Genomic DNA, 27,579 nt, shown 5'->3' on the forward strand with positions numbered 1-27,579 from the left:
GCACCAGGCAAAAAAATAAATAAATATACATACACATATACATACACATACACACACACATATATATATATATATATATATATATATATATATATATATATATATATATATTGTTAGCATTAGGTTCACCAGCTTTAGGTAAAGGAAATGAATTTAGTTAAGCGGTTTGGTGGTTAAATATATAACATTGAATTCTCAATTATGTATGCTGTGCTTGTATGTGTAAAAGTAGCAGTTGTTTAAATGTTTAGAACTACTAAGCAGTTCTATGGCAATTCGCATTATATCTTAGCATTAAGCAAACCTTCGTTAGACATGGTTTGTGTGAAAAAAATAATTCAAATATTCAACGTACATTGCCTTTCATTTTATTTGTATTTGTCAGTTTTACTGTGAACTTCAGGAGTGAGAAACAAACAGCTTGAAGCAAGCACACTGTTCCTCTTATTTGGACAACTGTATGAGTGAAAGAGTCTTTTTATTGTCCTCAGTGATGTTATATGATGTTCTCTCATTTCTTGACAGCCAGCAAGAGGGAGAACAGTCCCTAAGGAATACTTTTAAAAGTATGTTTTTAATAAGTTTTGAGTGTGTCACGGATTTGTTTTAATCTCATGAGCGTCCCGAATCTGCAGAAGTGTATACCTACAATCAGATCCTGCTAAAGTACAGCATATTGAGGGGAGAAGAAAAAGTGACTTTTACCATTTATTATCTTTGCAATACAGTTCCTGGTATTTGTAACACTGTCATTTCACTATGTCACACATTTGTTATTTACCTGAGAAATCTGTCTGAATAAAACATTGTTTTGTTTTGTTTTGCTTACTTGGGCTTTTTTCTCTCTTTTTTTTCTGTCCATCTCTTAACATCCATCCATCCATTATTCAAACCGCTTATCCTCATTAGGGTCGCGAGCGTGCTGGAGCCTATCGCAGCTGACTCTGGGCAGTAGGTGGGGTACACCCCGAATCGGTTGCCAGCCAATTGCAAGGCACACAGAGACAGACACACATTCATCCCTTAACATTTCATCACAAACAAAAAAGCAGAAGGATGTGAAAGCTTACCGTCTGCTCTCACTCACACACGCAAAGATACACAAACACAAACGCTCATACACACACAGCAGTAACACGTAACACTTCACTTCAAAATACCAGAAATCAATAAATATACAATGTATATATGTATGTGCTGAAATTGGCCTTCCACTAAATGGCATGGTAGCATAGCGTTAGCAAATGGAGGTAATAACATCGTAATGTAATTTTTCACACAATACAAGTACAAAGCTTAACTTGGTGCAGCAAAGATTTGTCTGTTGATTTTTGAGGGTTTTAAGTGACTATGCAGACAACTGCATAGCTCTATCCAGGGCCTGCATTTAGCTCGGATATAATTATACATTTTTTAATCCCTTTCAACATCTCTGGATAATAATGTCTACATTGTCACAGGTACAAAGAAATTGAAAATAACATAACGTGTCACTTTGGTAGCCTAGTGCTAGCATTTTAGATGGCTGCATTGCCTTGTCCCACACTGTCATTTATCTATTTGGGATTTTGGAAATGAGACCCACAAAAATCCCTTCAACCTCTCTGGATACAGGTGACTTTGGTAGCATAGTGTTAGCATTTTGGGTGGATGCATGGCTTTGTCTAAATGGCCAAAAGCATTCATTTAATTGCGTTAATTTGAGAATTGAGACATGGGACAAAAAACCCCATCAAAATTCATTTTAAAACCAACAATTGACAAATAAACCAATTTGTACTAAAAAAAATAGCAACATTTTCAACCTCTCTGGTTAATATGTGTTTTTGGTATAGCGTAGTCACTTTGGATGGCCACATAGCTTTGTCCCAAGCCTCTATTTTTCTTGGGTTCATTTGGGAATTTGAAGATAGGACACAAAAAAATCTCTTCAAACTCTCCGTATAAGGTGTGATTTTGGTAGCATAGCATAGCATAGCATTAGAATTATTTTGGACAGCCGCATTGCTTTATATAGAGCCTGCATTTAACTGGAAAACGCACAACATCAGTAGCATAGCATTTTGGCCCAAAATAAAAATCATTTTGCATGGCCGCATAGATTTGTTAGCTTTTAAGTTTTAGCGGGTGTGGCTTAGCGAAGGATCAATTCATGTCACATTTTTGAGTGCACTTTCACAGCTTTTCGAAAACAAAAAGAACACACTTGGAAATCATAAAGTTCCACTGTTGTGAGTTATTTCTGGAGGCACACGAATGCAAGAGGGGGTACCCCTCACTGCGTATAAGGCATACATGGTTGCTACCCCCAAAACTAAACCTCGACAGCATGAGCGTCACAGCATTCCGAAGCCCTTGGCGTAAGTGATGGCCTTGAGGAGTCGCTCTCGCAGTTTCTCCTTGGAGGAATATTCTGGAAGGAGCAGCGCATTGAAACAGGTATGCGACGTCGGCAGCCTGTGAGACGACACAGACCCGTGGACAGGATGTATGATGTGGTATGATTTGGATCAGGAGATGCTTCTTGCCAAAAATGGATAAATGCTGGAGGTAGAATGTGGTATGCTTTGGACTTAGACCTGTTCCATTACCTTTACTTTACTTCACCAATGGGCTGAGAGGTTGGTTTGGAACTGTGTAATACATTTAAAAAAAAAAAAGATGCCGGTCCATACCTTTCAGTGTCCGAGCCATTTTTGGCGATGATCATTTTGAGCTTGCCAAGCCCGCCGACCGGTGCTCTGTCCGTGCCGGTGGTGAATTGAAGGAACAGCCTCTTCTGTTCCTCTCCGAACGAGTGCAGCGTTTCCCAAAAATCCCTATTTAAAAAAAAAAAAAAAAAAACATCAACATCTAGAGTTATATCACATCAACAGCACGATCAGCTGCAGCATCTACCCTGGACGGAAGCTTCCGTGCCTTAAGACATCGAAAGGTGATCGTCTCCTTGTCTGTATTATACTGCCCCCAGGTGGGCAAGGCACGCGCAAGAGATCACACCAATATACAGTACAGTAGTCAATTAATCACAATGCAACTGATTATTCTTTACATTCTATTGAATTATATTATTACTATGTTCATATAAAGTACAATATTATAGAGTGTCATTTTCCTTATTAAAAAATGTTATCCAATTTTTTTTTTTAAGGTGGTTGAAACGGATTAATGGCATTTACAGTATTTTCATTTCAGTCGGGAAAGATGATTTGTGTTTTGAGCTACGAGCATGGTCACGGAATGAGAAAGTCATATCTCAAGGCACCACTGTACAGTATTTCCTTGAGAAATTTGAAGTCAAACTTACTTGATAATTTGCGTGTCTTTGCTATAACCTCCGTCGTACTCAACTGTCTTCTCCAGGGCCTCAAAGTCAAGTTTCTGTTTGATGAGAATAGTGGTTTGGTAAAGGAAAAACAACAACAACAAAACAAAATTGCATTATAAAAGCATGCTTCCTCACCCTGCTTCCACAGATAAGCAGCTCCACTTCCTCGGGCCTGAACAAGTATTTCATTGGGGACTCACTGGTGACCATGAGGAAACCTTTCTTGAACGCCCGGAACTGCCTCTCCACGCTCGTGTTCAGGATGTAGTCAGCGTACAGGTCCACAAACTCCTGCCAAAAAACGCATGTTCATATGTGTTGCTGCTCTATGCGTGCTAAAGTTACAGTTGCTTATTGTTGCTTAGTTTATAGTTACAGTAACATCCTATGTTAGCATTAAGCTAATGGATCTTCGATAATCAGAATTATATAATTTGGTTGATCATGTAACACACAAGGCCATGTTTTCATGTCCAGCGCAAGTCTAGCACAAAGCATGGTCTAACTGTCCTCATAGGTGGCTTTGTCTTTCTTTTGTTTTTTTTCGTAGACGGGTGCAGGTATAAGCAGGCGTTTGCGCTATTGCGGGAGTGTGGCACTCGTTGGAGGCCAAACAGGAGATCGCCGCAGACATGGTAAATTCATAACGAAATGCAGAGCCAGTTATACTTTTGTGTGCGACAAGTGCGTGTGTGAAAGGAGTAAAACTTTTTTTTTTAAGTTTGTTTTATGTGAGCTCTCGTTCATTTTCGCTTATTGCAGGCAGGTCTGGAACGACGATGAACGGGGTTCCCTGTATTTCCTGTTACCTGTCGGTTCTCCTTGGAAACAGGAATGTCTTCTGCCTTATCCTTCAAGTCGTACAGCACGGGGCTTCCAAAAAGGTCTGCGTGGGAGATCTGGAAAGTGAGCGCCATGTCCGCCTCCACATCGCCATTGTAGTCCAACAGCTCCTTCAGACTTTGGTAAAGAACCTGTAACACAAAGATCACTGTAACATGTAAGAGGCCCTCAAAGGCTCTTAATTGTCTTTGATCTGTATAAAAGAACATTTAGACAGTTTGTTGGAGACCGCACGTTTTCTCCACTGTTTCCCAAATCACTTAAGGTATGATCAATTGAAGACTCTCAATCAAGTGAGTGCAAGTGGAAATAAAGCATAAGCAACTGTACTGGATGCGAGTCAGGGAGGTCGCAGAAGGTGCCCCTCTTGCCCATGAGCTTCCTGTAGACCACCATGGGGAAGTGCACATCCAGGATGCAGTTGTTGTAGATGGCAAGGCCGAGCACGATGCCCACCAGAGTGTACTGGGCTTCATTCTCCAGGGAGGACGAGTTGAACCAGAAGAGCTTCGTGTCGTCATCGTAGGTGAACATTCCTGTATGCACAGTCACAAAGTCATAGCGGGGATTGATTAAATCACAATAGCGACCATGATGACAGCAGTAGACATGCAGGTGATCCGTCCAGGTTGCAGGTTCCCCTGTGATCCTCTCACCGATGTCGGGATTGAAGATTTCCTCCAGGACCAACTGGAAGAATTCCTTGGAAACGCCACCCTCGTCCACGCCTTGCTCGCCCTCGAACTCCACAAAGAGTTGCTTCTTCAGGTCGGACGGGTTCTCCATGGAGATCATCTCAAGCTACAGGCGGTAAATGGTAAATGGTAAACGGGCTTTCACTTGGGCAGTAATCCCCGCTATTCCCCGGGATGACTAAAATACACCACAGACTATGATACCAAAACAGTTTAATACCAATTAAAAAGATCCCAAAAACAATTTTGATGTGTAAAGTCGATCGTAGTCATAGAGAGTTCATTTAAGGCAGCACTGTATAAACCCATAAAAGATCTCCTTAAAAAACACTATATAGTGTGGGGTGGTGGGGGGGTAACTGCGATGTAGCTGTACGGTTTAACAATCGCAGTGACTCACCCTGACGAGCGCGTCGTCGATGATGTGATCTCGACGCACTTTGAGCTTGAGGTAAGGGCTGGGCTGCTGTCCCTGAACCATGCTGTAGAGGGCGGTGAGGCGACGCTCGCTGTACATCCGGATCCGGTTGTCGTAGTAGAGCCCCTGGTTCTTGGTGAAGACATTGAGGACAAAGGGGCAGGTCTGGAAGGAGAACTTGGTTTCTGCGTCCACCTTGAAAAAGGTGAAGTCCTTGTCCATCTCCACCACGTCGTTCAGAGACTCGTTGACAAAGTCCTCGAATGGGATAAGGGGCTTCCTGCTGTCGATTGGCCGGACCCCTAGTTCTTTCTCCAGTAGGTCCACCTGAGGACCCTTCTTGTAGAGCCGCTCCTCACCCAGAAGCTCGTGCAGGCTGAGCTCGTCCGAGTCGGCCGCGTCGCCGCCGTCGTCGTCATCGTTGTGCTCCGTGTCCACATCGCCGCCCACCATACTGGCGTAGAAGACCACCTTCAAACACTTGCAGGCGGCCACCACTGTGTCATCTTCATTGACCAGGTGCTCGCCGTTGTACTCCCGGCTGACCACAGTGTAGGTGATAAGCTGCTGGAAGGTCTCCATCATGCGGCGGACGTGCGCGAGCTCATACCCGGACCACAGCTTGCACAGCCGGGTCAGGGCGGTCACCGGCAGCTTGCTCATGGCCTTGCACAACTGGGGCAGTGCCAGCTCCAGGTACTCGGGACTGTGTAGGTTGCCATTCTCCATCAAGATGACAAAGATGTTCAGGTAGTCCAGATTGCTTTCGTACGCCTCCAGGTACTCCAGGTCCAGCTCCACGTTGGGGGTGAGGTAGACGAGCGCGTTGACCAGAGCTGACTCAGCCTGCTCGATGGTCTGAAGTCGCTCGTAGACGCGCCGCACCGAGTCAATGTCCACAGTGACCTCAAGGGAAGTGGCGGGCTGATCCAAAGTCCTGTCTCTCGGCTCGGAAGAGTTGTGCTCGTCGTTACGGAAACTTTTTATCAGGGAGTTGGCGTTAGAGAACACCCGGCCAATGACGCGGATGAGGGCGGAGTAGTCACCTTCCTCTTCACACACACTCAGGATCATACAAACTGTGTTCTCTGTGAGGTAATGGACATCTGGGGCAAAACAACAAAGACAACACTAAATGAACAAACTGAAAACTCTTCCCTCAATGAGGAAACATTTGCACAGGTGCGATTACAATAATTTACCAAAACGTTTATTGAAGACAAAATTTGTAACAATGTTTACGAAAACATGTTGCGGTAATGTTCAGTGAAGACTTATCTATGGATTTACAAAAAAATCCATGTTTAAAACTTGAAATCATCTTAATGATTAGAAAAACAAATCATGAAAATGTGTTGAACACTTGAAATCAACTCCACAGTACCTGAGAAGTCCTCCTTGAGATCCAGAGCCTCAATATCAGATTCTGTCAGTGAAGTTTTGAGATCGCAGAGTTTGGCGTTGATCTTACACAGCTCCAGCGCCCGGACCGCTGCCGCATTTTTATCCAGCGGTATGAAGCGGCGACACGAGGCGCAGAACTCGTTGTCACAGTCGTCATTACCACAGCCATCGGTTAACTGACGAAAGTAGCGCTCGATGAGATTCTTTGCTGCTGATCTGTTCCTGTGGCCGAATATATTTAGTACCATATTTGTCTGATGAGCATAAAACAGCATATTAAGAGTGACACTTTGATTACAATGTGAAGTGACTTACATTCGGCTGGATCACGAAACCTTCTACAGGTCCAGAGGACAATACCCCTGAAAGAAAAATTGTATACAGTATAATATGTTCAACTGGTGGGCCCGTGCATGTGCGTATCTGGGCCTTCAATGGGGGCCTACCTGACTTAATCCGCCTTTTAATATCACCACTATCACGTCACAATTATAGAAACCATTAAAACTACACAAAAATGCAATACAACAGCACACACAAAAAAATATTAATAAAATGTTAAAAGGGGTTAAATATTCTGCAGATCGCTACAGCCATGTTTCCGACGTTAAAGTTGGCTGTACCAAATTTTGCTCAGACCAACCAATCAAAGGATGGCAAACTGTTGCCATTATCAAGAGCCAACACTCTAGCCCTGTGAGGATGACTTTGAAATCTGATTGGTTAAAGAATCAGTCCCATTGCTAATATAGTTTGGATATACAAAAGAATCATTGTCTAAGTGTAGTTTAGTTGTGCTTAACTTCTGAGTTTAATACAATAGCATTTCATCTTTACTACCAAGGTGCAATTTTTATCTAACTTCTAACTTATGCGCAATATATTTTAGTCTGAGAATCAATCAGGACTGGTTGAAGTCACATGGGCCAACACCACTGATTCTGAAGGCCCTGGGTAGATTAGATTGACATGGCAATACAGAGAAGCAAAAAAAGCAACAAAAAAAACCCATTAGGCGAGGCTTCGCTGTAATTATGTTTCTTATGTATTTTACTTTTTCAAGATAGTATCAATATATAATGTGAGAATTATAAAAATATGTTTGTGGATTAAATGAACCTCTGTTGGCTATCTGTGTCCACCTTGCTTTCTATGTATGAATTGTTTTGGCTTTAGTGTTAATGCAAAGGTAATTAAACTTTCCAAGGGTGGGGAGTTTAGTCTGAGTTTGTCCTTTTCAATTGAAACTATTTAAATTAATCGATAATGTACCGTCTACAGCAAATTGTTCCCTCTAGCTCGGTTGTGGCCACTTTTGGCCAGCTGAAACACACGAGTATCACATTTTCTAAATCCTTATTTACTGTATTGAATCACACATTTTGGGGGAAATGGGTTTCATTCTAGATTCAAAACATGGAACATTTTTCAAACAGATTACGTCATTTACTAATTTAGGAAAGGGGAGCAATATCTTGTGATGTTAAAAATGGCCACAAACAAACTGAAAGGATTAGATTTTACTAACAAGGCCCTTGTTGTTTTTATAACAGTTAAAAACGAATGTTTATTGTTTACACACGTCAACAACATGCTCAACTTGTTTTGAACTCCACCGCCCACCCCAACCCGTGACGTCACGCTGGCAACTTGACATTTTCTATCGACTTTTTGCTGGCACAAACACGACGAAAATGTCAAATGTAACCACGCGGTCACAATAGTTCGACACACACATTTTAACAAACACGCAGTGACACAGAAACTTTAAAAAAGTGAGAAGGCGATAAATGCGCTTGTGTCCGTGACGCTGCAAAAACACACGTTTTTGAGGGCATGCCGTCCACTCACTGTTTATTTTCGCCGGTACGTTTTAGAAACAAAAACTTATTTCTGGGTAAGTGAAGGTGAAAATAAACCAGTGGTAAAAAAAAATAAGTGACAACTTCAAGGTGAGCGACTTTTTAACAAATCACAACAAAAACCTCTACCATCTTGTCAGAGCGAGCGTGACATTATCCCGGCATGCAACGCGCAGACCCTCACTCCCCCCTCCCGCACCCGTAACCCAGGAGGAGTTTCAACATTTATTTGTGTAATGTAATGGAGATTCATATTTAATTCACAAAATGATGTATTTCATTCATTTTTGTATATCATATTTATGTAATATATTTGTAACTATTTAATTTCCCCGACAAAACTGTCGCATTTGTTAAAATATTGTAAATTCTTAATTTTTTTTGTTTTTGTTTTATTATTGTAGTTTTATTTACGTTTATTATTATTATTATTATTTGTGGTGGTACTAACACATTTCTTTTACGTTGACACAAGAAATAAATAAACAAGTAAATAAATAAATAAATAAATAAATAAATAAATAAAAATTCGTACCCAAAAATATTTTACGCTGTACCCACTGGTGCAGTTTTTTCTATGGACACTTGATGACGCTGTAAGCACACATCTTGATTATCATCAAAAAGAGCTAGAAACATGACAGAGAAATGATGGGCCACACTGCGTACTATGATTAGACCTCAGTGGATGTTACAGCTAAATAGTATATGCATTCAAATCTGATTATGCATACAGTGAAACATTAATACATTTTACTCATGACTGCAAGAGGGCAAGCATCAATCTCCTTTTGTCCTACAGCTCCATTCATCATCTTTTCTCAACATTGCATTAGAGCGTATTGGAAGTCATTAGGCCATCATTTCACCTCTAATTAAGGTGGATTCAATATCATTAGAGGTTTTCCGGTGGTCCCAGAGAAACTGAACTATCATTTATGTATCGTGATACTGATTACTGTCGGCCAAACATAGTTACTGGTTTCTTTTTTTTTTATATAAACAAAGTGTTTTAACAAGTTTTTCCCATTTTCGGCTACAGTATTTAATATTGCCATGTATTGTAATGATTGTGATTATATTTTATTGTGAGTTAGCCGATCGTCGTTAATTTGTTTTGATAAGCCGAGTCTGCCTTAACAATTTTTCCATTTTTCAATTACAATGATTACAATTTAACAGAATCAATCCAATCTGCCTTAAGAATCAGTTGAGCTGGCCAAAGCACTGGCCTTCAATGATATCAGCATTTTTTCTGTCCTTTGGTTGGTTGGTCAGAGCAAAACGTGTTAACTTCGACTAGCAAAACACGCCTGTAGCAATGTGCACACATTCATACATTTAATAATCAGAATGTCTGGTGAGTAAGATTTGATTTACGTTTTTTCTTATCTTCTATTCGACTGCAACAACTTGACTATTTTTTTTCTCTTCCTGACTTTTCAAGGCCGGAATGCTATCTCACATGCACCTCACTCCTCACTCATCCATCTTGGGGATATTTAGAATTCTTCTCTACACCATGAAGAATTCATCCATTTTTATTATTTGTATTTTTTCGTATTCACTTTTGATGGATCAAGCCTTGGAAAAGCGGATGGCTTTTTATAATCTAATGGCTTTATTGAATTGATTCCATGTTGTCTTTTCGGGATGACTTCCAACTGCATCAGTCTGCATTATTAGTACAACACGCTGTTGTTGCATATTGGGGAAATACCTGGAATAGTCGAGCCTTATTTGATGGGATCGATGCCCAAGAGACTCTTCTTTTTGGTCCGTCTTATTATTCCAGCTGTGCACAAGTGTTTAAGCAAGCAGAATGTGACTCAAAGTCCTTGGGTTTGATTTCCCATCTGGAAGAATTTTCATTTGGGGAAATAGCTGCACAAAATATCACAGTCTACAGTCATTCGTGACAGACAGACGTGCGGAGCTGGTGAGGACTCTGTTCAGCTATTTTTGTTGTCATTTTCTTTGGCTTTTTTTGTGTGCAACACCCATAACAACTAAATGTTTGAATAATCCCATGCAGAAAACACATAGAGTATTGTGATTTTTTTTTCCACCAGTGCAAAGGGCTTTCGTGCATAAAAAAAATACCAATCAACGAGGGTACAAAACTGCTGAACAGCAAACCATCATTATGTGCAAAAATTCATTTGTACATTTTTTTTTCACGAAAATCAACTCACTCAAAATGTTAATATCATTTGGTTACATTTGTCCATTGTGCTTCATTCCAAATCCGCAAAAAAATATTCACTCACTCACCTTGTAATAATATCAAGCAATATACGACTTGGTGCAAATGCAACCAAGCTATGTTTGCCATTTAGTGTTGAATGGTGATATTAGAACTTAAAACTATACTCAAGTCAACTCACCATTATAGCACTTTTACAACCGCTCTAGAGCCCAGCTATTCGGGGATATGGACTGAGTCAGCCTGTAGCAAAAATCTTCATAGAATTTAACTTTTTTGTAAACCCCCCAAATTCATAAAATTAAAAAAAAACTGGGAAACCTCCAATTTGCATTAACCATCCAAAATAATAATAAAAAACAAGAATTGAAAAAAAATCTGCCAAGGTGAGTGCTGACTATACGAGTATGTGGGTGTCCTTGTTTTGTTTGTTTTTAGAGTAGAGTGGCAATAAACCGCCTGAGGTCTCTTTTTTGAAGATTTGCCACTATTCTAAAAACGTTCTTGTGAAGTCAGGTGAGTAGAGTTCATTGCCACTATACAGCGCTTGTCTAACGTTTGCTCCTAAATCAAAGCAACCAACAGGCGTCACGAAAAACTCGTAAGTCGGTTCCCTCGTATCTCAAGGCACCACAGTACAGTATTTCCTGTTGGGTGGGGGGTGCTTTGCACATCCGACCACTCAACTCAATGTTTCCTACTAAATTAAATCACCATTTTTGTTCTGAGATCTCATTCCTTTTCTCCTGCATCGAGAAAATGAGCTCCCCGGCCCGCTAACTTCCTGCGGACAGGAACATAACTCCAGGAATACCGCGTGGCAGTCGCGGGGGCAGCCGGGCTGGGCTGCGGGGCGGGCGGCAGGGCGTGAGTCTCACGTTTCCATCCAAGAGTGCCGATCTACTCAAACTAATGCTAGCCGGTTAGCTCCTTGAAGTCTACGGGTTATGTTTGCTAGTTAGCTGCATCCAGGTAGCTTGTAGATCGACAAGCTGGGGCGGGCCAAAGTCAGCATCCTTCCCGAGGTGGAAAAAACAGGGAGACGAGCCCCAAACAAGCTAAAAGTTGTCCTCAGGGCGGGCGGACTGAGGACATGGATGAAAGGGAGCTGTTTTCGTGTGGAAACGAAAACGCCGAACCACGGAAGGGAAAAGAATGATCACCTAACTGCTAGCGCGAGCTGTTTTTCTCCGCCGTTCAAGAGAAAAGTTGTGGCGTCGCTTCCCACCCCTTCCCCAAAATAAGAAGTCTTCGTCGGCCATGGCGAGCCACGAAGGAGCCACCGCCGATGCCGCCAAAGTCAAACTGAGGCCGCGGAAGAAGCAGAAGAGCAAAAAGGAGAGTAAAACCCGCAGCGTCCACCCCAACATCCTCTGCGAGGAGGACGACAACAACCCCAATCGACACTGCGCCGACAACAAAATCAAGACTACCAAGTACACGGTGCTCTCATTCCTTCCCAAGAATCTCTTCGAGCAGTTCCACCGCTTCGCCAATGTTTACTTTGTCTTCATCGCGCTGCTCAACTTCGTGCCGGTGGTCAACGCCTTCCAACCCGAGCTCGCCTTGGCCCCGGTGGTCTTCATCCTGTCCGTCACGGCCATCAAGGACCTGTGGGAGGACTACCGGAGACACAGGTCCGACAAGGAGATCAACCACATGGACTGTCTTGTCTACAGCAGGCGAGTAACACATTGACAAAAACACTGTTTTGAAAGTTGACGCGTGGTTCATAAAGTACATTTCATTCGCAAGGCAACTCAATGTGTGCTTCACACAAGCAAAGACACAACACCTAAAAGCATTTACAAACACAACAGCTAACGACATTCAGAAGCAAAGCAGGAAAAAGTAGCTTATCAAAATTACTAAAAGAATGTACATTGACAACATTTAACAGAATACTTTAAAAACATTTACAAGTAAAAGAAATAAACGTAGATTCCTAAAATTACTAGAAGGAAAAAAATGTTTAGAAGACTTTACTCAAAGGTATGGAGTAAAAAGGTGAAGTTTTAAACCTGGATTTAAAAGCATTTAGCCAAGTCTGCAGATTTCAGAGCATTACTGGGTTCATATTCAATCAGCATTTCTTAAATGTGATCAGAACCAAAACCAATCAGTGTTTTAAAGACCAGCAGCAGAATTTTGAAATTTATTCTTGAGCTGACTGAGAGCCAGTGTGAAGCCAAAGATTGATCAAAAAAATATATTCAATTGAATATAACTTTTTTTTGATCCATTAACACTTATAACAGTAAAGATATGAATTACAGGCAGAACATTTGATACTTTTAACATATTTTGTCCTCGAGTCCTTGTATAACTTTACAACCATTTTTTTACAGATTTTTGGAGGGGCAATATTTGAATGTCATAATCTTTGTCTTATGTTGTAATATGTTGAAAAAAAAATTTGGCCCAAAAAAGTCAACATTTTTTCCTGATTTTGAAACGGCTAATATCGGGCAATCAATTGGTCAGACCCTAGTTTAACTTAAACAACTTGAACTCCATCCATCCATTATCTATGCCACTTCTCCTCACAAGGGTCGCGGGCGTGTTGGAGCCTATCCCAGCTGTCTTCGGGCAGTAGGTGGGCGACACCCTGAATTGGTTGCTAGCCAATCGCAGGGCGCACAGAGACAAACATCCGCACTCACAATCACACTTGGGGGCAATTTAGAGCGTCCAATCAACCTACCATGCATGTTTTTGGAATGTGGGAGGAAACCGGAGTACCCGGAGAAAACCCACGCAGGCGCGGGGAGAACATGCAAACTCCACACAGGGAGGCCGGAGCCGGGATCGAACCCTCGACCTGTGAACTGTGAGGCGGACGTGCTACCCAGTCGACCACCCAACTTGAACTCTAATAACAAAATTGCTGTTTCAAGTTGACACATGGGCTTCACCAATTTGTTACATTAGTTTTAAAGTAAAACACCAATATCTTGTTTTCTAAGAATGAAATTGCTGTGTCTTGTTGGCATATGGGTTTCATCTACTGTAATATTTACATCACTTTAAAAAAGATAATCTACACTACAGTATTTTGTTTTCTAACAGTAAATTGGGATTTAAATTTGATTTAACGTTTAATGTTTAATACCACTTATTTTCCAGACCGATACCAGTACAGTTACTTAATTTTAGAGTATCCACTGATACGGATACTAAGTAACCGATACCACTTGTACTTTTGATAGATATGATTTCTATTAAGCCAGTGACAGATAATTTCAAAGAAAGGCCTTTCATTTATTCCTGACTAAAGGCAGAGCAGTTACTCTCTGACTCTTTGATTTCTTTGAAGTCTTTGCGCAAAATAAATTGCAGTGCAGAATGATACATTCGACTGTTATCTGTTAAGCATGACACTATGAATATGGAAAAGTATTTCATATCAGCCTATATTGATAAATATTCTTTTACTTATTCAAAAGAATAAAATATATTAAATTGATTAATTTAAGGATACAATATTTGTGGTATATACTGTCTAATTAAAAATAATTGTGGTACATACGAGTACAAAAAATTGGCAACAGTGAGTATAGCACTCTGGTGACGGGTATCGGCAGTCTTTATCGGGCCTTGATATATTGAAATAAGGTCGTTATCGGCCCGATACTGATACCTGTATCGGTACTCGCCCGTCCCTAGTTTCAACATGTATTTTTGGGGGGTACATTTTATTGACAAATTAACAACTTGAACATCACTCACAAAATGGCTGTTTCTAGTTGACACGCTCTTCACCTATTTTTCACATCACTTAAAAAAATATATAAACAATTTCTTATTTTCTAATAATAACTTGTGACTTATGATAAGTTGACATTTCTGATATGTACTTTTGCAACATTTTACTAAAAATGAAACAGTTGAGCTCCATTGACAAAATCACTTCTCTTAAGTTGAGACATGCTTCACCCTGAAGGCAGCTCAAGTTCCAAATAAGCACTTGTCAATCTATTATGGAGTTATGTTTTAAATGTATCTCTTTTTCTAACCGCAACGTTTGTGAAGTCTAAACAGGCATTTTTGGGGTATATTTTGAACTTGAACTCCATTAACTAAATTCATGATTTTGAGTTGAAACTTGGGCTTCACCCATAATTTATATGAGTCAGAAAATCTGCCGTTTTGTATTCTGACATCAAGTTATGGGGTCTGTCGAGATTGTTTTTCCAATTACTGATTTTTATATATTAAGTTGACAGATAAAATGTTGACGAGTACTTGAAGTCCATTAACAAAATCACTGCTTTTATAGTTGATATGTGGGCTTCATACTTTGCATAAAGTACCTTGTTTTCAAACATCACTTAATTATAGTTTCCAACACTCATTTTTTATATATATATTTAAATCATTTCAAATTTCAGCTTTGTAAACAAAATCATGTTTTTAAGTTGACACAGAAGCTTCACTTTTGACTTTAATGCATTCGCTTCAAGTATTCGTAAACAATTGGACAGTACAGTACTTTGTTTTCTAATAGATAGTTGTGAAGTCAATCAATATGTAATATTTTTGAGAGTTCCCTTGTGAGCATTAGCAGTTTGGATGATGGATGGATGGATGGATGGATGGATGGATATTTTTCTTAACAAATGAAAACATTTTATTAACAAATGAAAACAGGCACATGGGCTCTTCACCCTTTGCATGGTACCATCAAGTCTGCTCAAGTTCCCAGTACCCACCTTTCAGCCTATTAATAAAGTGTCCGGTGTCCTTAGGCATCCCTCGACTGTATTTGTGGGGTGTTCCTGCCCTAATGAAAAGCGCGGCTGTGGCGCACGTATACAGAGCATAATTCACACCAGTCAAAAGGCTCTGTGTTTTTAGTTCTTTAGCCTTAAGTCGTTCTCGAACGCAACTCCATCCAGGTGATGCCGCCGCATACGTGGCAGGCAGCGCGCAGGAAGTTTCTGCTTCTGTCCCGAAATGCTAATATTTACAAAAAGTTTAGATAATGGAAGCATTGATGTTTGTGCTCGTCCTCCTGTTTGTGCGATTTAGCCTAGTGGGGGTTGTGAGTAAACGTGGACTTGAAGTTTACAATGAGTAATCTCTTGGCTCTTGTTGATGCACTTCCAATGTGAACTAAACAACCTCTCGCTTTGGCTCCACCTGAAAGAGAAGTGTTTGGTCTTTGGACTTTGCTGGTTTTGCACTGAACTCTGTGTGAACCTTCACATGTTCCTCATTTTATTGGTCAAGCAGCACTGTACTATTGTTTGTTTTTTTAAATAAAAAAGGGCACCCTATCATATTGTCCTTCAAAAATATTGTAATGACATCATTCATTCTACTAATTTTATGAAATTAAACTGTTTTTGTGACTTTTAAAAAAAAATTCAATTTTAATGGATATGTGCTGCTTCGGGTGGGTGCACCTTATAATATTTATTCATTATTCACAATCGCCAGTAGTTGCCGCTGTACTATAGCGGTGTGACGCATCTGCGAATCATTTCGTCTGTCAGAAAGAAGGTTCTTGGCTCAAAATTGTGTCATTGTGTTCATTGAAATTGTATGTATCAAAAGTATTAGGGGTTTTGGTACCCGGTATCCATATCATAGACATAGAATACTTCAGAGTGAATATATGTACTGGTGTTGGTTAGGAAAAAAAGTGGTATCGAATTTCCCTAGTATTTACAATAACAAAATCAGTTACGTGACCTCCATTATTGTTTCCTCAAAGTCATTCGCTACCACAGACATGAGAAAGCAGCAAAGAGTCAGTGAGATTTTCACACAGTGAGTTCCTATTTGGTCAAAGACGACAAAAGTCATGTGCTCTGCTGATCAACAAGCGTAAATTCATCGGTCACGCTGCATTTTTCTAAGCTGAGGGCAACGCTAAGCTAACAGGGCATGTTGCAAGAGTACAATCGACATGAAACGAGTACGTCTGAAATTCCTCAGTGGAATTGAGAATGAGCAACTGTAGCAAGATAGACAAAACACTCCTAATACTAAGGTTAGACACTATAATTGCAGACCTTGTGCTTTTTTTAATGCGCAAAATGTTTCACTAAAGCCCTGTCTAAATAAAAGAGTAGTACAGTACAGTAAATGGTGTCAAGGATGTATGTTGAGGCGCATGTGATGCATCTCTCCCGTCTGTGGCAAAAGCCTGAAATTCACGTCATAATTGTTAATATTAATATCGTATTTAGTCACATCCAAACAATTGTTAAGCATTCAGGGTAAGTGATAGAACACCATAATATCTCCGCACCGTTTCCTCATACTTTTAGGGAACCATGAAATCAGTGTACACGAATATGTGAATTCTTCTCCCATCAGAACAGCGTGAACTCATTTTATTATAATGAAGGCTAAAAATAGAAAAACCCGACTGAGTTTTTTCTCATGCCGACCTCCTGATACAAAGACGCCTTGCTAAAGCTACGTCAATGTGTCCACCAAGGTTTTAGTCGCCATTGATCATTGCTTTTTGTTGTTTCTACATCTCATGCATTTTGAAAAATGCTGTGCACCATTGTTTCATCATGCAGCAATATTATCACGCTATTAGCCTGCTGCAGAAGATGACACAGTCATCTAAAAAATATGTTAATACAAGTTTAAAAACAAGCAGTTTTTCAATGCTAAATTCAAATGTATTGTATTAAAAAAAAAGCTGAATAAAACTGAACTGTACTTTGGGCACCGATTCTTCAGAGTGTTGACTCAATAACTACATTGTGTTCATATTCACATTTTTCAGTACAAGAATCTTCCTTTTTGAGTTCCCACAGGGAATGCATTTGGTAAGGGACAGGAAGTTTAACTACAGTATATTGAGCTCGAGCAACACGTCAACGCTGCAAACAAATGCGCAAGTGCAGCTCAGTGTATGCTTTTGGTGGTCAGAGTTGTCCATTTGTTCGAAATGGCGTCACACCTACATTTTTACCTGATGTTTTATGTTTTTACTTAATATATTTAAAATTGAAACCTCAATTTTTTTTTTATAAACTATGGTAATCGCCGCATGCCTAATGACCACCCAATTTCCTGTTGATTGGTGAAACTGGTGTACTGAATGCAAAATGGCTGATTCAAATCAAAATGGCCGACTTCCTCTTCAATTTTGTTCATGGGTCTTTTTGACTTATTCGTGCGTCCTCCCAATTCGTGTCACTCGATGAATTTGATTTCTTGGTCATCAGGACAGAGCGCCGGTATGTGGAGAAGTTCTGGAAGGAGGTACACGTGGGTGATTTTATCCGGCTGCGCTGCAACGAGATCCTTCCGGCCGACGTCCTGCTGCTGAGCTCCAGCGACCCCGACCGCCTGTGTCATATCGAGACGGCCACTTTGGACGGCGAGACCAACCTCAAACAGCGCCAGGTGGTGCGCACCTTCTTTGACCTGGTGAGCCGACGTCACTTCCATCGCCGGGATCAGACAGTGGTACTGGCGTGCCTAATAAAGTGGCCGTATTGTGGCTGACTTTGCAGGACTGCGACTTTGACCCGTCCAAGTACGACAGCGTCATAGAGTGCGAGAAGCCCAACAACGACTTGAACCGATTCCGAGGCTACATGTGAGTATTGTAAATTGGCACATGGCATGCATGCTTTGTGATTATTTTTTTTAAATACTTTTACCTTTTGTTATTTTGTTTACATTCTTACTAAAGTTAACTTTTTATCACATACATTTTCTGTATGTACTTTTTTTTTTTTCCTTTTTATGTCCTTAATTAAAACCAAGTTTTACCTTGTTTTCATCTTTTCATAAAAAGAATCTTTGGAATCTTTCTATATTCATACTTAATGTTTTTTGTTTGAATGGTATTACATTAAAACATGAAAAATGTAAGATGCATAGTTGCGACAGAAAACGTAAGTAAATGTGTTAAAGAAAGAAGAGAAAATGTGAAAAAAAATATTAAGTTAAAATTTTAAAATGAGGAAACAACACAAGGCAAAGCATAAAATACCCACAAACATACAAATTTAACATAGCTATTGTTGGTAAGTGCTGCGAACGGGAAGGATCTGCAAACAGCGTAATGTGAAGGTCAGTCAGGGACCAATTGTCCAATTAGATTCTGGTTTCTTGAGGAATTTGCACTAAGATAAGGGCTCTCTCTCTGAGTGAGGTAAGACTCACTGGCACGGTTTTTAAATGGTGATTGAGTGGGAGGTGTTCGGAGCTATAAATGGATGCTGTCCTCTGTGACATTCTGCCACAGGGGTGCGGGAAAACGATGTAGAATCCATAAATCTTCACACTGAACAGGCCATCAGTCATTTTTCCTTTTTAAGCCCAAATTGTCCCATTTTCCATGGGAAGTGCAGAATCGACAAATAGGCGGCTCGCCCGCTGTGTCGCATAATCGGCATGATTTGCGTAATGTTCCCGGTACCTCTTGCAGTAGTGGAAACCAGGCCACAGGAACGTTTTAGTATATTTGGGAAAAAAGTACAGGACCAGTAAATTACGAACTAAATAAAATACTAGACTTTATTTGTTATTTTGACCATTTTCATAAAATAAAAGCTCAAAGACAATATTTGGGCCACAGAGTTCATCTATTTTCTCGAACGTAATTTTCAGAAGTCTAGCAAAGTGTTGTTCTCCGTGTTTACCTTAAAATATCTCCACCTGCCCAGGTTATGTCATGCTGGTAAACTGGTATTGGTGTGTTTGTGTCGGAGCATTTTTTTGGAGTACAAATGTCTAATATTGGCGCGATGCAGATACTGTATCATACTTTTTTGTGCCTGGCGGGACCTACATTCATTATTCGCTGAAGTTGTGACCTTTGATTTCATCGCCATTGACTTTGATTTATTGGGGCAGAATCCACCGGAGTGGCCGACGAGACGCACTTTACAAAGACAACCTGCTGCTGCGGGGCTGCACCATCCGCAACACGGAGGAGGCGGTGGGCATAGTCATTTACGCAGGTGTGCGACACGCTAAAGGCGATGCCTCGGTGCGTCTTCACGTACATGACCGTGCGTGTGCGCATGCGTGTCTTCAGGTCACGAGACCAAAGCCATGCTCAACAACAACGGGCCTCGCTACAAGCGCAGCAAACTGGAGCGACAGATGAATGTGGACGTCTTCTGGTGTGTCATCATCCTGCTGGTCATGTGCTCTTTTGCTGCTGTTGGTGCGTGACAGTGCAGCGCAACACACACACACACTCATATTTTTGTCATCCAAATCAATCTCTTGTTGATGAAATTGGTCTTCATCTGATAGCGCTATCAAACCAGTGGGATTGGGGAACCAAACCAGGAAGTAGAAAGAAGAAGAAGAAGAAAAAACAGATTAAAGAATCAACAATTATTCACAATACCAGTTACAGGCTGCAGATCAAAATCTAAGGCCCTTTGTTTACAAAAAGTCAGTCTGTGTTCCATCTGAGAGTCCTTTCAAGCCAATGGGATTTGTGAACAAAAACAGGAAGTAGAAACTCACTAAAAATAAAGCGGGTAATGAAAGCAACATTAATGAATCACACCAGTCATAGAAGATGTAATTTAAAAAAAAAAAAAAAAAAAAAAACGGAACAGGAAGTGAAAACTGAAAACCCACCCAAAATTAAACTGGTAACAAGACATAACAACACCGAACTACCAAAAGATCCAAACAAAAGTTGTTGATGTGTAATGTTATGTTCTTGTTGATGCAGGTCACGGGCTGTGGATGTTTCAGTACGGCGATAAGAGGCCCGTTTTTGATGTCCTCAGTCCGGAGGGCACAGACTTGTCACCAGTCTTGTCGGCCATCTATCTCTTTCTCACCATGATTATTGTCTTCCAGGTATGAAGCACCCTACCTTTTGTTCACTGGCATACAGAGACTAGTCAGCATGAGAAGCTTATGTAGCAGTCAACATCTTCACTCAAACAGCATTTGTCAACAGAGGACTAAAAATGCACCGAACAAGTCACAAAAGATTCAGATTATAACGTTATTTTCTCACAAAAGTTGGTCAAAATTGTCATCTCCTGCTGAGCGTCCAATCAAGTCAAGTGATAAGCAGAGCTGGGCATTCCGTCTATTTGACAGACTGGTCCGTCTATCCGCCTATGACGGACGCCCGTTTTGTTGATGGCTGCCGAATGACGGGCAAAGTTTTAAAATAGATAAGTATAGTCGGAAGCCCATGTATTTAATCCGTCTTTCGTCTGTAGTCTGTCTTTAGTGTATTTTCGCGGCGTGGCTTCAATTGCGGTGGCGAGTGTAGCGAGGAACAATAGTGAGTTGTTGTTGCTTGGGGGATAGATTTAAGTGAGGGACCAGGCTGTGAACAGTCTTCCATGGCTCAAAGAGTCACTGTGAGTCACTGTTTCTGTTCAAATATAGATGTAAATATATATATCGGTAGAGGGTGGGGGGCGGTTTTTCTGTGCAATTGAAGTTACCAGTCGGAATTGCTGACAGAAGCCTGTTTAAAATCTGAGGCGGACCGGCCTATAGGCAGGTACTAATACAGCCCCCCACCCCCCCTAAAAGGGGACTGACAGACGACAGAATGGTACCCACGCTACAGACAGATGACAAATAACGGATGCTCAATTTTTAGTAAAATGGCCAGCTCTGGTGATAAACATATGGCTGTTAAACTGAAGACTGTAATGTAAAACACCAGTCACAGAAGAGTGAATGTCCAGCTAGCCTTTCGCCATACAGGTAGCTAGCGAGAGGCGCTAATGTAGCAGTCTGTATCTTCATTCTGTGCTTTGTACTCAAGTAACACTTACAAATGTGTACTGTTTCTGTTTAAGGGTCAGTTTGTATTAAATTATTTCTGTTTGTCTGATTGTTGACACACCAACAAAACAAAAAAATGTCACCTTGTGCTGGTCAGATGTCAAGTTAGTGTCAGTATGCACAAACAAATATTTGTGGATGGGGATTTTCCATTTTCCCTCCCGCTCTGACATTTCTTGATGCACTCTGTAACAACACATGACTTTTTGATGGTCCAGGCACACGAACAGTTCCTAGCTGCCTTAAATGTCCGTAGTTGCTAAGTGGTGACTTTTACCTAAGTTTGTACGTCACACTTATCTTAGCATATCGCTGGCGTCGGGCCAAAACCTCAAAAGTCACATTTTGGGGACTCAGATTTTTTCACAAATCTGGCCTATTGGCCAGTCTACACGCGTTGCTGTTACTTTTACACATTTTTGACCAATATAAAGTCTTGAAAATTGCTTGCTCTCTTTCACGATGCAATGCTAATGGTTGAACAAACGTGCCATTTTTGGGGTCTCCTGACCTTTCAGATGACTATTTCGGAGGTAGAAGGTTTTGGCCTGATGGCAGCGATATTTAGCATTCAGCTAGCATCTTTTTGTTTTTGCTTGCTTCTTTAGCTGTTACTGTTTTAAGCTCTTTCATCATTTTTTTTGCTAACTATTGTAGCTCCTTAGTCATTAGCCACCTTGCACTTTTTAATGCTCTCTAGCCCTTTTTTTTTTTAGCCTTTTGCTAAAAGAGCTCTTTAACCATGTTTTTTTTAGTAACCATTGTAGTTCTTAAGCCATTGCTGTTTGCTAACTATCATAGTTATTTAGCCATTATGTTTTACAGAGATGTGTTAAGAAATAATTCAATTATGTTTTGGTCTAATTTGAAGGTGTTTTCAATATAGACCTCAAATGTAATTTCACTGGAACTTCTCATCAGATTTCAAATTTCTTGACGCACTGTACTCTGTTGAAGTGGCAATTCCAACCAAACTCAACATTTTGACAGTCTGCCATTTTTGGGAAAATCTTGTCACGTTGCTACTGTTAGCCCTTTAGCCTCAGCTCCTTAACAATTTTTTAAAAGTTCTTTTAGCCAGCAAAATCTGCTTGCTTTCCCTTAGGTTCTGATCCCCATCTCACTGTTCGTGTCCATCGAAATCGTGAAGATCTGCCAGGTTTACTTCATACACCAGGACGCCGAGCTGTACGACGAGGAGAGCGACTCCCACCTGCAGTGTCGCGCCCTCAACATCACCGAGGACCTCGGGCAGATGCAGTACATCTTTTCCGACAAGACCGGCACGCTCACGGACAACAAGATGGTGTTCCGCCGCTGCACTGTGGCGGGCGTGGAGTACTCGCACGACGCCAACGGTGAGACCAACATCCTTCTGATACACTTATAGTAGCAGTGTGGTTATAGACCGGTCTGGGCTGTTTGTTGTAATTTTTAAAAATGTTTATCTTATTTTATACATTTTTGCTTAAATAAAGTAATCAATTAGCAATTAAATCCATTGATCCTGTTTTCTGAAGCCTTAGTCAAATAACATACATTTGTACGGTTCGTTTACCAGCGGAGCAATTGGAGCTTTTTCCACCCTAAAGACGGTGTGACATCATATTGAATTGTCCTATCAAGTGTTTTTGTTGTCCTGCAGCAAGGAGACTTGCCATGTACCAGGAGGTGGACTCAGAGGAGGAGGAATGTCCATCCCACGGTGGGACGCTGCCCAGGCGAGACAGTGCGGGCAGCCACCACAGCGTCAAAGTGGTGCTGCGCTCACACAGCACCAAATCCCACCGCAGGACGGGCAGCAGGGCTGAGGCCAAGAGGGCCAGCATTCTGTCCAAGCACACGGCCTTCAGCAGTCCCATGGTCTGTGCGGCCACTGTCCCCCACTGACCTCCACTGTCTTTACATTTCTCCCACTGTGATTCACTTTGTCCCCTCCTTTTCTCCATAGTTTGTCCTCTCATGTCCCTTATTGGCCGTTACTGTCCCTTAATGCTGCCACTCTCCAAAATTGTCACCTGATGTCCTTCATTGACAATCTGTGTCATCCACTGTTTTTCCTTCACTTTTTCTCACTGTCCCACGTTCCTCTCTTGTCATCAGCGTATCACTATCCCCCAGTTTCCACTGTTGTCTTGCATTGTTCTCCTCGGCCATCTGCTCCCCCTGTTATTGATAAATGTTCCTCCGTGCCGCAGGAGAAGGACATCACACCGGACCCTCAGCTGATGGACAAAGTCAATGAATGCGGCAGTCAGATGGACTTCATGCGCTTCCACAGCCAGCCCATGTCCCAGCTGCCCTCCGACCTTGGCGACATCATGGATTTCTTCATCGCGTTGACCCTCTGCAACACTGTGGTGGTGTCCTCCCCCGACCAGCCCCGGCACAAGGTAACCTCAGTATTGTGTCCTCCCCTTCGGACTCTTTTCCCCCAGTCTACTGAAGGGGTGGCCATTTTCAGCCCACTGTCCATTTTTCAGTGGCTCGTGGCATATGCTAAAAATGACATTTTACGCAGTCAGAAATGATCATTAATTTTGAAAAAGTCTAGGTGGGTAATGGTTGTATACTGTAGAGCAGAGCTCATCAACGTGGTTTACTAGGTAGCCTCCAAGGCCCGCATGGGTAGCCAGCGGGCCTGTTCCAAAAATAGATCACCAGTAATGGGACATTGTGAATTTTTAGGAATGTTGACTAAGTGATCAAACAACAAAAAGCAATGATCAAACACTAGCGTAGCTTTTTAGAAATAGTGTGGCATTTTGATAATTGTTTCCTAATTATTGTGATAAATCAATAACATGAGCTGCATTTCTACATAAATGAATGTCATTCACTATTTATTGTAGTCTACAATAAGAACATTTGATAAAAGGTAACTTGAAGTATTTGTTATTTCAGAAGTGTGGATCAAGCTGGGAGCTCTTCTCACTAATCAGTACTCAAGAAGTAGCTCTCAGTTTCAAAAAGGTTTTGTGACTCCTGCTGAAGAAAACTGTACAAAGTATTTCTTCTCCATGTCATGGTCCAATTTGTTAATATATCCCACTATTAATTCACAAGTAACTGCTTTAAAAATGGTCACCTTACCACAGATTGCTCTTGTTTTGGTTGTGATCTGGAGATGGGATTTGGCCGGTGTTCGTGAAAGTTTAGTCTGACTCGCCTCCGGACGGCCATTTAAAATTAGAGGCGAATGACGGACGACGGAAGGGTACCCACACTGCCGAAGGATGACGAATAATGGACGCTCAATTTTTAGTAAAATGCCCAGCGCTGCATATATGTGTCCATGCGTCTAGCGCGAAACTCACCGAAAATACACAAGTGGAGGTAAACAAACATGGCAAAACCCAGACGCAGCTCAGAACCATTCTTTTGGAGCGAGGAGGGAAAACCAAATGCTTTGTTGCAGTGGTGAGTGACGTGAATATACGTAATGTTTTTTTTTTTTGTTTGGTTGTTTTTTCTTTTTGATGGTTGAAAGTAAGAATAAAGTAATCCATACGTCGCGGTTCAGATGATGACATTCCAATTGATCACAAATAATAAACGGGGTATTGCGAATGTTTCAGAAACCGGAATTTTGACCTTAACCCAAATATTGACTGTATGTAAACGTAGTGAATGTCACACTCCCTTGTCCTCCACTGCACGCCCTCCCCCACTGTCATCAACGATGCCCTATTGTCTTCCACTGTCCTCCATTGTCCCCATTATCTCCCATCCTCCTCCACAGTCCCCATTCACTTGATAGCCTGCCAATTCCTTTTCATCACGGAAGGAGAGGGTGTACAAACATTTTTTTTTAAAGTACAAAAGAAAGAAAGTGCCAAACGATTACATCACATAGTTTTTTTTTTCTTTCTAAGCAGACGTGTCCATCTTTTGACCAAAGAAGCATGTTGCTTTAGTTCTCAGTGTTTTCTCATAGCACTTTCTATTTTATTTGGTGTGCTTTAGCATGCTCTCAGTTGTATTTCCGTGTTTTGTTTTATGTGGGTGTGGCCGCCCCGGTCAGACGTGATATCCTTCCCCCACCCCCAACGCCATACAGCAGCTTGCTTTTCTCACTATCTAATCAGAGTCTTGACATTATGCGGAAACATCACCCTCACATATTTGTTTGCTTGCTTTGTCCGTTTTTATGCCACTGTGATTGTCCACCTTTTTGTTAGTATGCCCTTGTGGCTTCACCTGAATGATTTATAGGTTCAAGATGCATGCATGTGATAAGGCTGGATGCCAGAAGACGGTCCGTCACTTGGCTCCACTATTGTAGTGCGCGGCCTCAAGGGGGAAAAGGGACCTGCAAAAAGGTTATATGCAAATGTCGTGTGACACTAACCGTATGAAATGGTGTCTCTTTGTTCTTTTTTGATGACAAAGAACCTGAATGCTCACTGATGAAAATGTGTTTATGACGTCCTAAAACTCACTCTGTTGCACCCATTGATCCTTGGCCAAAATTGAACAGGAAGTCCTCCATTTTGGTTTAAAGCATCTATTTATCACTTGGAAAAAAATCAAAAATAAAATTAGTCCCCAACAATAGTTTCACCAATCAACACAGAATTTGGTGGACATAGATGTCACATCTGGATACATGAAAAAGCCTTGAGAACCCATTTGTGAAATTGAACAGAAAGTCAGGCATCTTGGTTTGAAGCAGCCATTTTTCACTCAGTAATGCCCACTGGAAAATTTGAAAAATTAGCCCCTGACCCATTGGCCAAATGAACCCCAATTTCTATGGACTTTGTTAATTATCATGAGAGGATGCATGAAAAAGTCTCAAGGATCCATACCTGAAATCAAACAAGATGTTTGCCATTTTGATTTCAAGCAGCTATTTCTCATGCATGATGTATGAAAAAATCTGAAGGAACCATGTCTGAAATTTAACAGGAAGTCAGCTATTTTGGTTGGAAGCAGCCATTTTGGGTCACATTCCAGGTATCTCAGATAGATGTATGAAGCTTATTTCTGAAGCTTCTTTTGCCTACCCCATCTTATATACGTGAAGCGTGAAGTTGATTTTATCCCTGTGTGTCATACAGGTCCGGATGCGATTCGAGCTCAAATCCCCAGTCAAAACTATTGAAGATTTCATCAAACGCTTCACGCCCAGCCGCCTGACCTCGGGCTCCAACAGCAGCAGCTCGTCGAGCCTCGCCACCAACCGCTCCTCCACCAAGGGCTGCTCCAGCATGCTGTCCTCCCCTTCATCTGAGAGCACCCTTACCAAGCTGGAGGAGGAGGCGGCAGCGGTGGCAAAGGCAGCACACAACTTCAGCCCTTCGCCTCCCACCTACGACGCTAAAATCAGACCTCCCGAGGGCACGGATCTGCGCTACGAGGCTGAGTCGCCCGATGAAGCGGCGTTGGTTTACGCTGCCAGGGCCTACAAGTGCTCCCTTGTCGGGCGTCTCCCGGACCAAATGACGGTGGATCTTCCCCACTTGGGGAAGCTGAACTTTGAGCTGCTGCACACTTTGGGCTTCGACTCCACCAGGAAGCGCATGTCTGTGGTGGTGAAGCACCCACTCACAGAACAGATCACCGTCTACACCAAAGGAGCCGACTCTGTCATCATGGACCTCATTAAATCCCCCAATACAGGTAGGTCTAAAGCATGTTTTTGTGATTCAAAAGCTGTTGGTTGACTATTAGGAAGCGTTACTTTCCATAGGCTGCCCACAATACTGCATGCAGCGTCTGTTTTAGAATCACCTGCTGTCTAATATTGTGAGTTAGTCAAGTCAAATTTATTTATATAGCCCTTAATCACAGGAAAGTCTCAAAGGGCTTCACATATGCACCAGAACATATGCACGACATCCCATGATCTTAACCCCGAGGAGGGTAAGGAAAAATTCCAAAACCCCCTGGGGAAAAGTGAGAAACCTTGAGAAGGGACCACAGATGGGGGAATCCCCCTTCCAGGATGATCAGGCTGCAATGGATCCCGAGTGGGCAACATTGAACACACATTATAGTACTATACAGTGTTTATTAAAGTGATGTGAAAGTTAATCAAATGAAGTGCTGCAGGA

The 27,579-nt window shown here is 41.5% G+C and overlaps 2 protein-coding genes across 4 annotated transcripts in view; one reads left to right on the forward strand and one right to left on the reverse strand.

Moving 5' to 3' along the window:
* Window positions 1-695: 695 nt before the first annotated feature.
* On the reverse strand, window positions 696-8,728 carry ube3a (ubiquitin protein ligase E3A). Of its 3 annotated transcripts, none has more exons than XM_086046644.1 (11): window positions 8,680-8,728; window positions 7,004-7,050; window positions 6,669-6,910; window positions 5,267-6,390; window positions 4,828-4,972; window positions 4,502-4,707; window positions 4,138-4,302; window positions 3,464-3,619; window positions 3,308-3,381; window positions 2,676-2,819; window positions 696-2,457 (listed from the first exon to the last, which is right to left on the reverse strand). In XM_086046644.1, coding segments are annotated over exons 2-11 (2,379 nt in total). In that variant the 5' UTR covers window positions 7,006-7,050; window positions 8,680-8,728; the 3' UTR covers window positions 696-2,336. The 3 variants fall into 3 exon arrangements, with proteins under 3 accessions (XP_085902770.1, XP_085902767.1, XP_085902768.1); XM_086046641.1 differs by having other exon boundaries at window positions 8,540-8,706; XM_086046642.1 differs by having other exon boundaries at window positions 8,513-8,706.
* A 2,735-nt stretch (window positions 8,729-11,463) lies between these two features.
* Window positions 11,464-27,579, forward strand: part of atp10a (ATPase phospholipid transporting 10A) — a 29,610-nt gene continuing 13,494 nt past the window's right edge. Inside the window, exons 1-10 of the mRNA XM_086047159.1 lie at window positions 11,464-12,438; window positions 17,953-18,157; window positions 18,244-18,329; window positions 19,595-19,701; window positions 19,779-19,910; window positions 20,436-20,566; window positions 22,626-22,878; window positions 23,166-23,383; window positions 23,719-23,913; window positions 26,584-27,145. Coding sequence (XP_085903285.1) covers window positions 12,017-12,438; window positions 17,953-18,157; window positions 18,244-18,329; window positions 19,595-19,701; window positions 19,779-19,910; window positions 20,436-20,566; window positions 22,626-22,878; window positions 23,166-23,383; window positions 23,719-23,913; window positions 26,584-27,145 — 2,311 coding nt within the window. The 5' untranslated portion in view covers window positions 11,464-12,016. The remainder of the gene's footprint in view (window positions 12,439-17,952; window positions 18,158-18,243; window positions 18,330-19,594; window positions 19,702-19,778; window positions 19,911-20,435; window positions 20,567-22,625; window positions 22,879-23,165; window positions 23,384-23,718; window positions 23,914-26,583; window positions 27,146-27,579) is intronic.

Source organism: Filicampus tigris, chromosome 12 (genome assembly GCF_054856515.1).
Source record: "Filicampus tigris isolate MCC_2025a chromosome 12, RoL_Ftig_1.0, whole genome shotgun sequence".
NCBI lineage: Eukaryota > Metazoa > Chordata > Actinopteri > Syngnathiformes > Syngnathidae > Filicampus > Filicampus tigris.

Bases quoted from the DNA above. Each gene is read 5' to 3' on its own strand.
- ube3a (XM_086046644.1), bottom strand. The intron at 4,303-4,501 runs GTACAGTTGCTT...TTTGTGTTACAG, and splicing joins ACCTCCCTGACTCGCATCCA to GTTCTTTACCAAAGTCTGAA. The intron at 2,458-2,675 runs GTATGGACCGGC...GTCGTCTCACAG, and splicing joins AATGGCTCGGACACTGAAAG to GCTGCCGACGTCGCATACCT.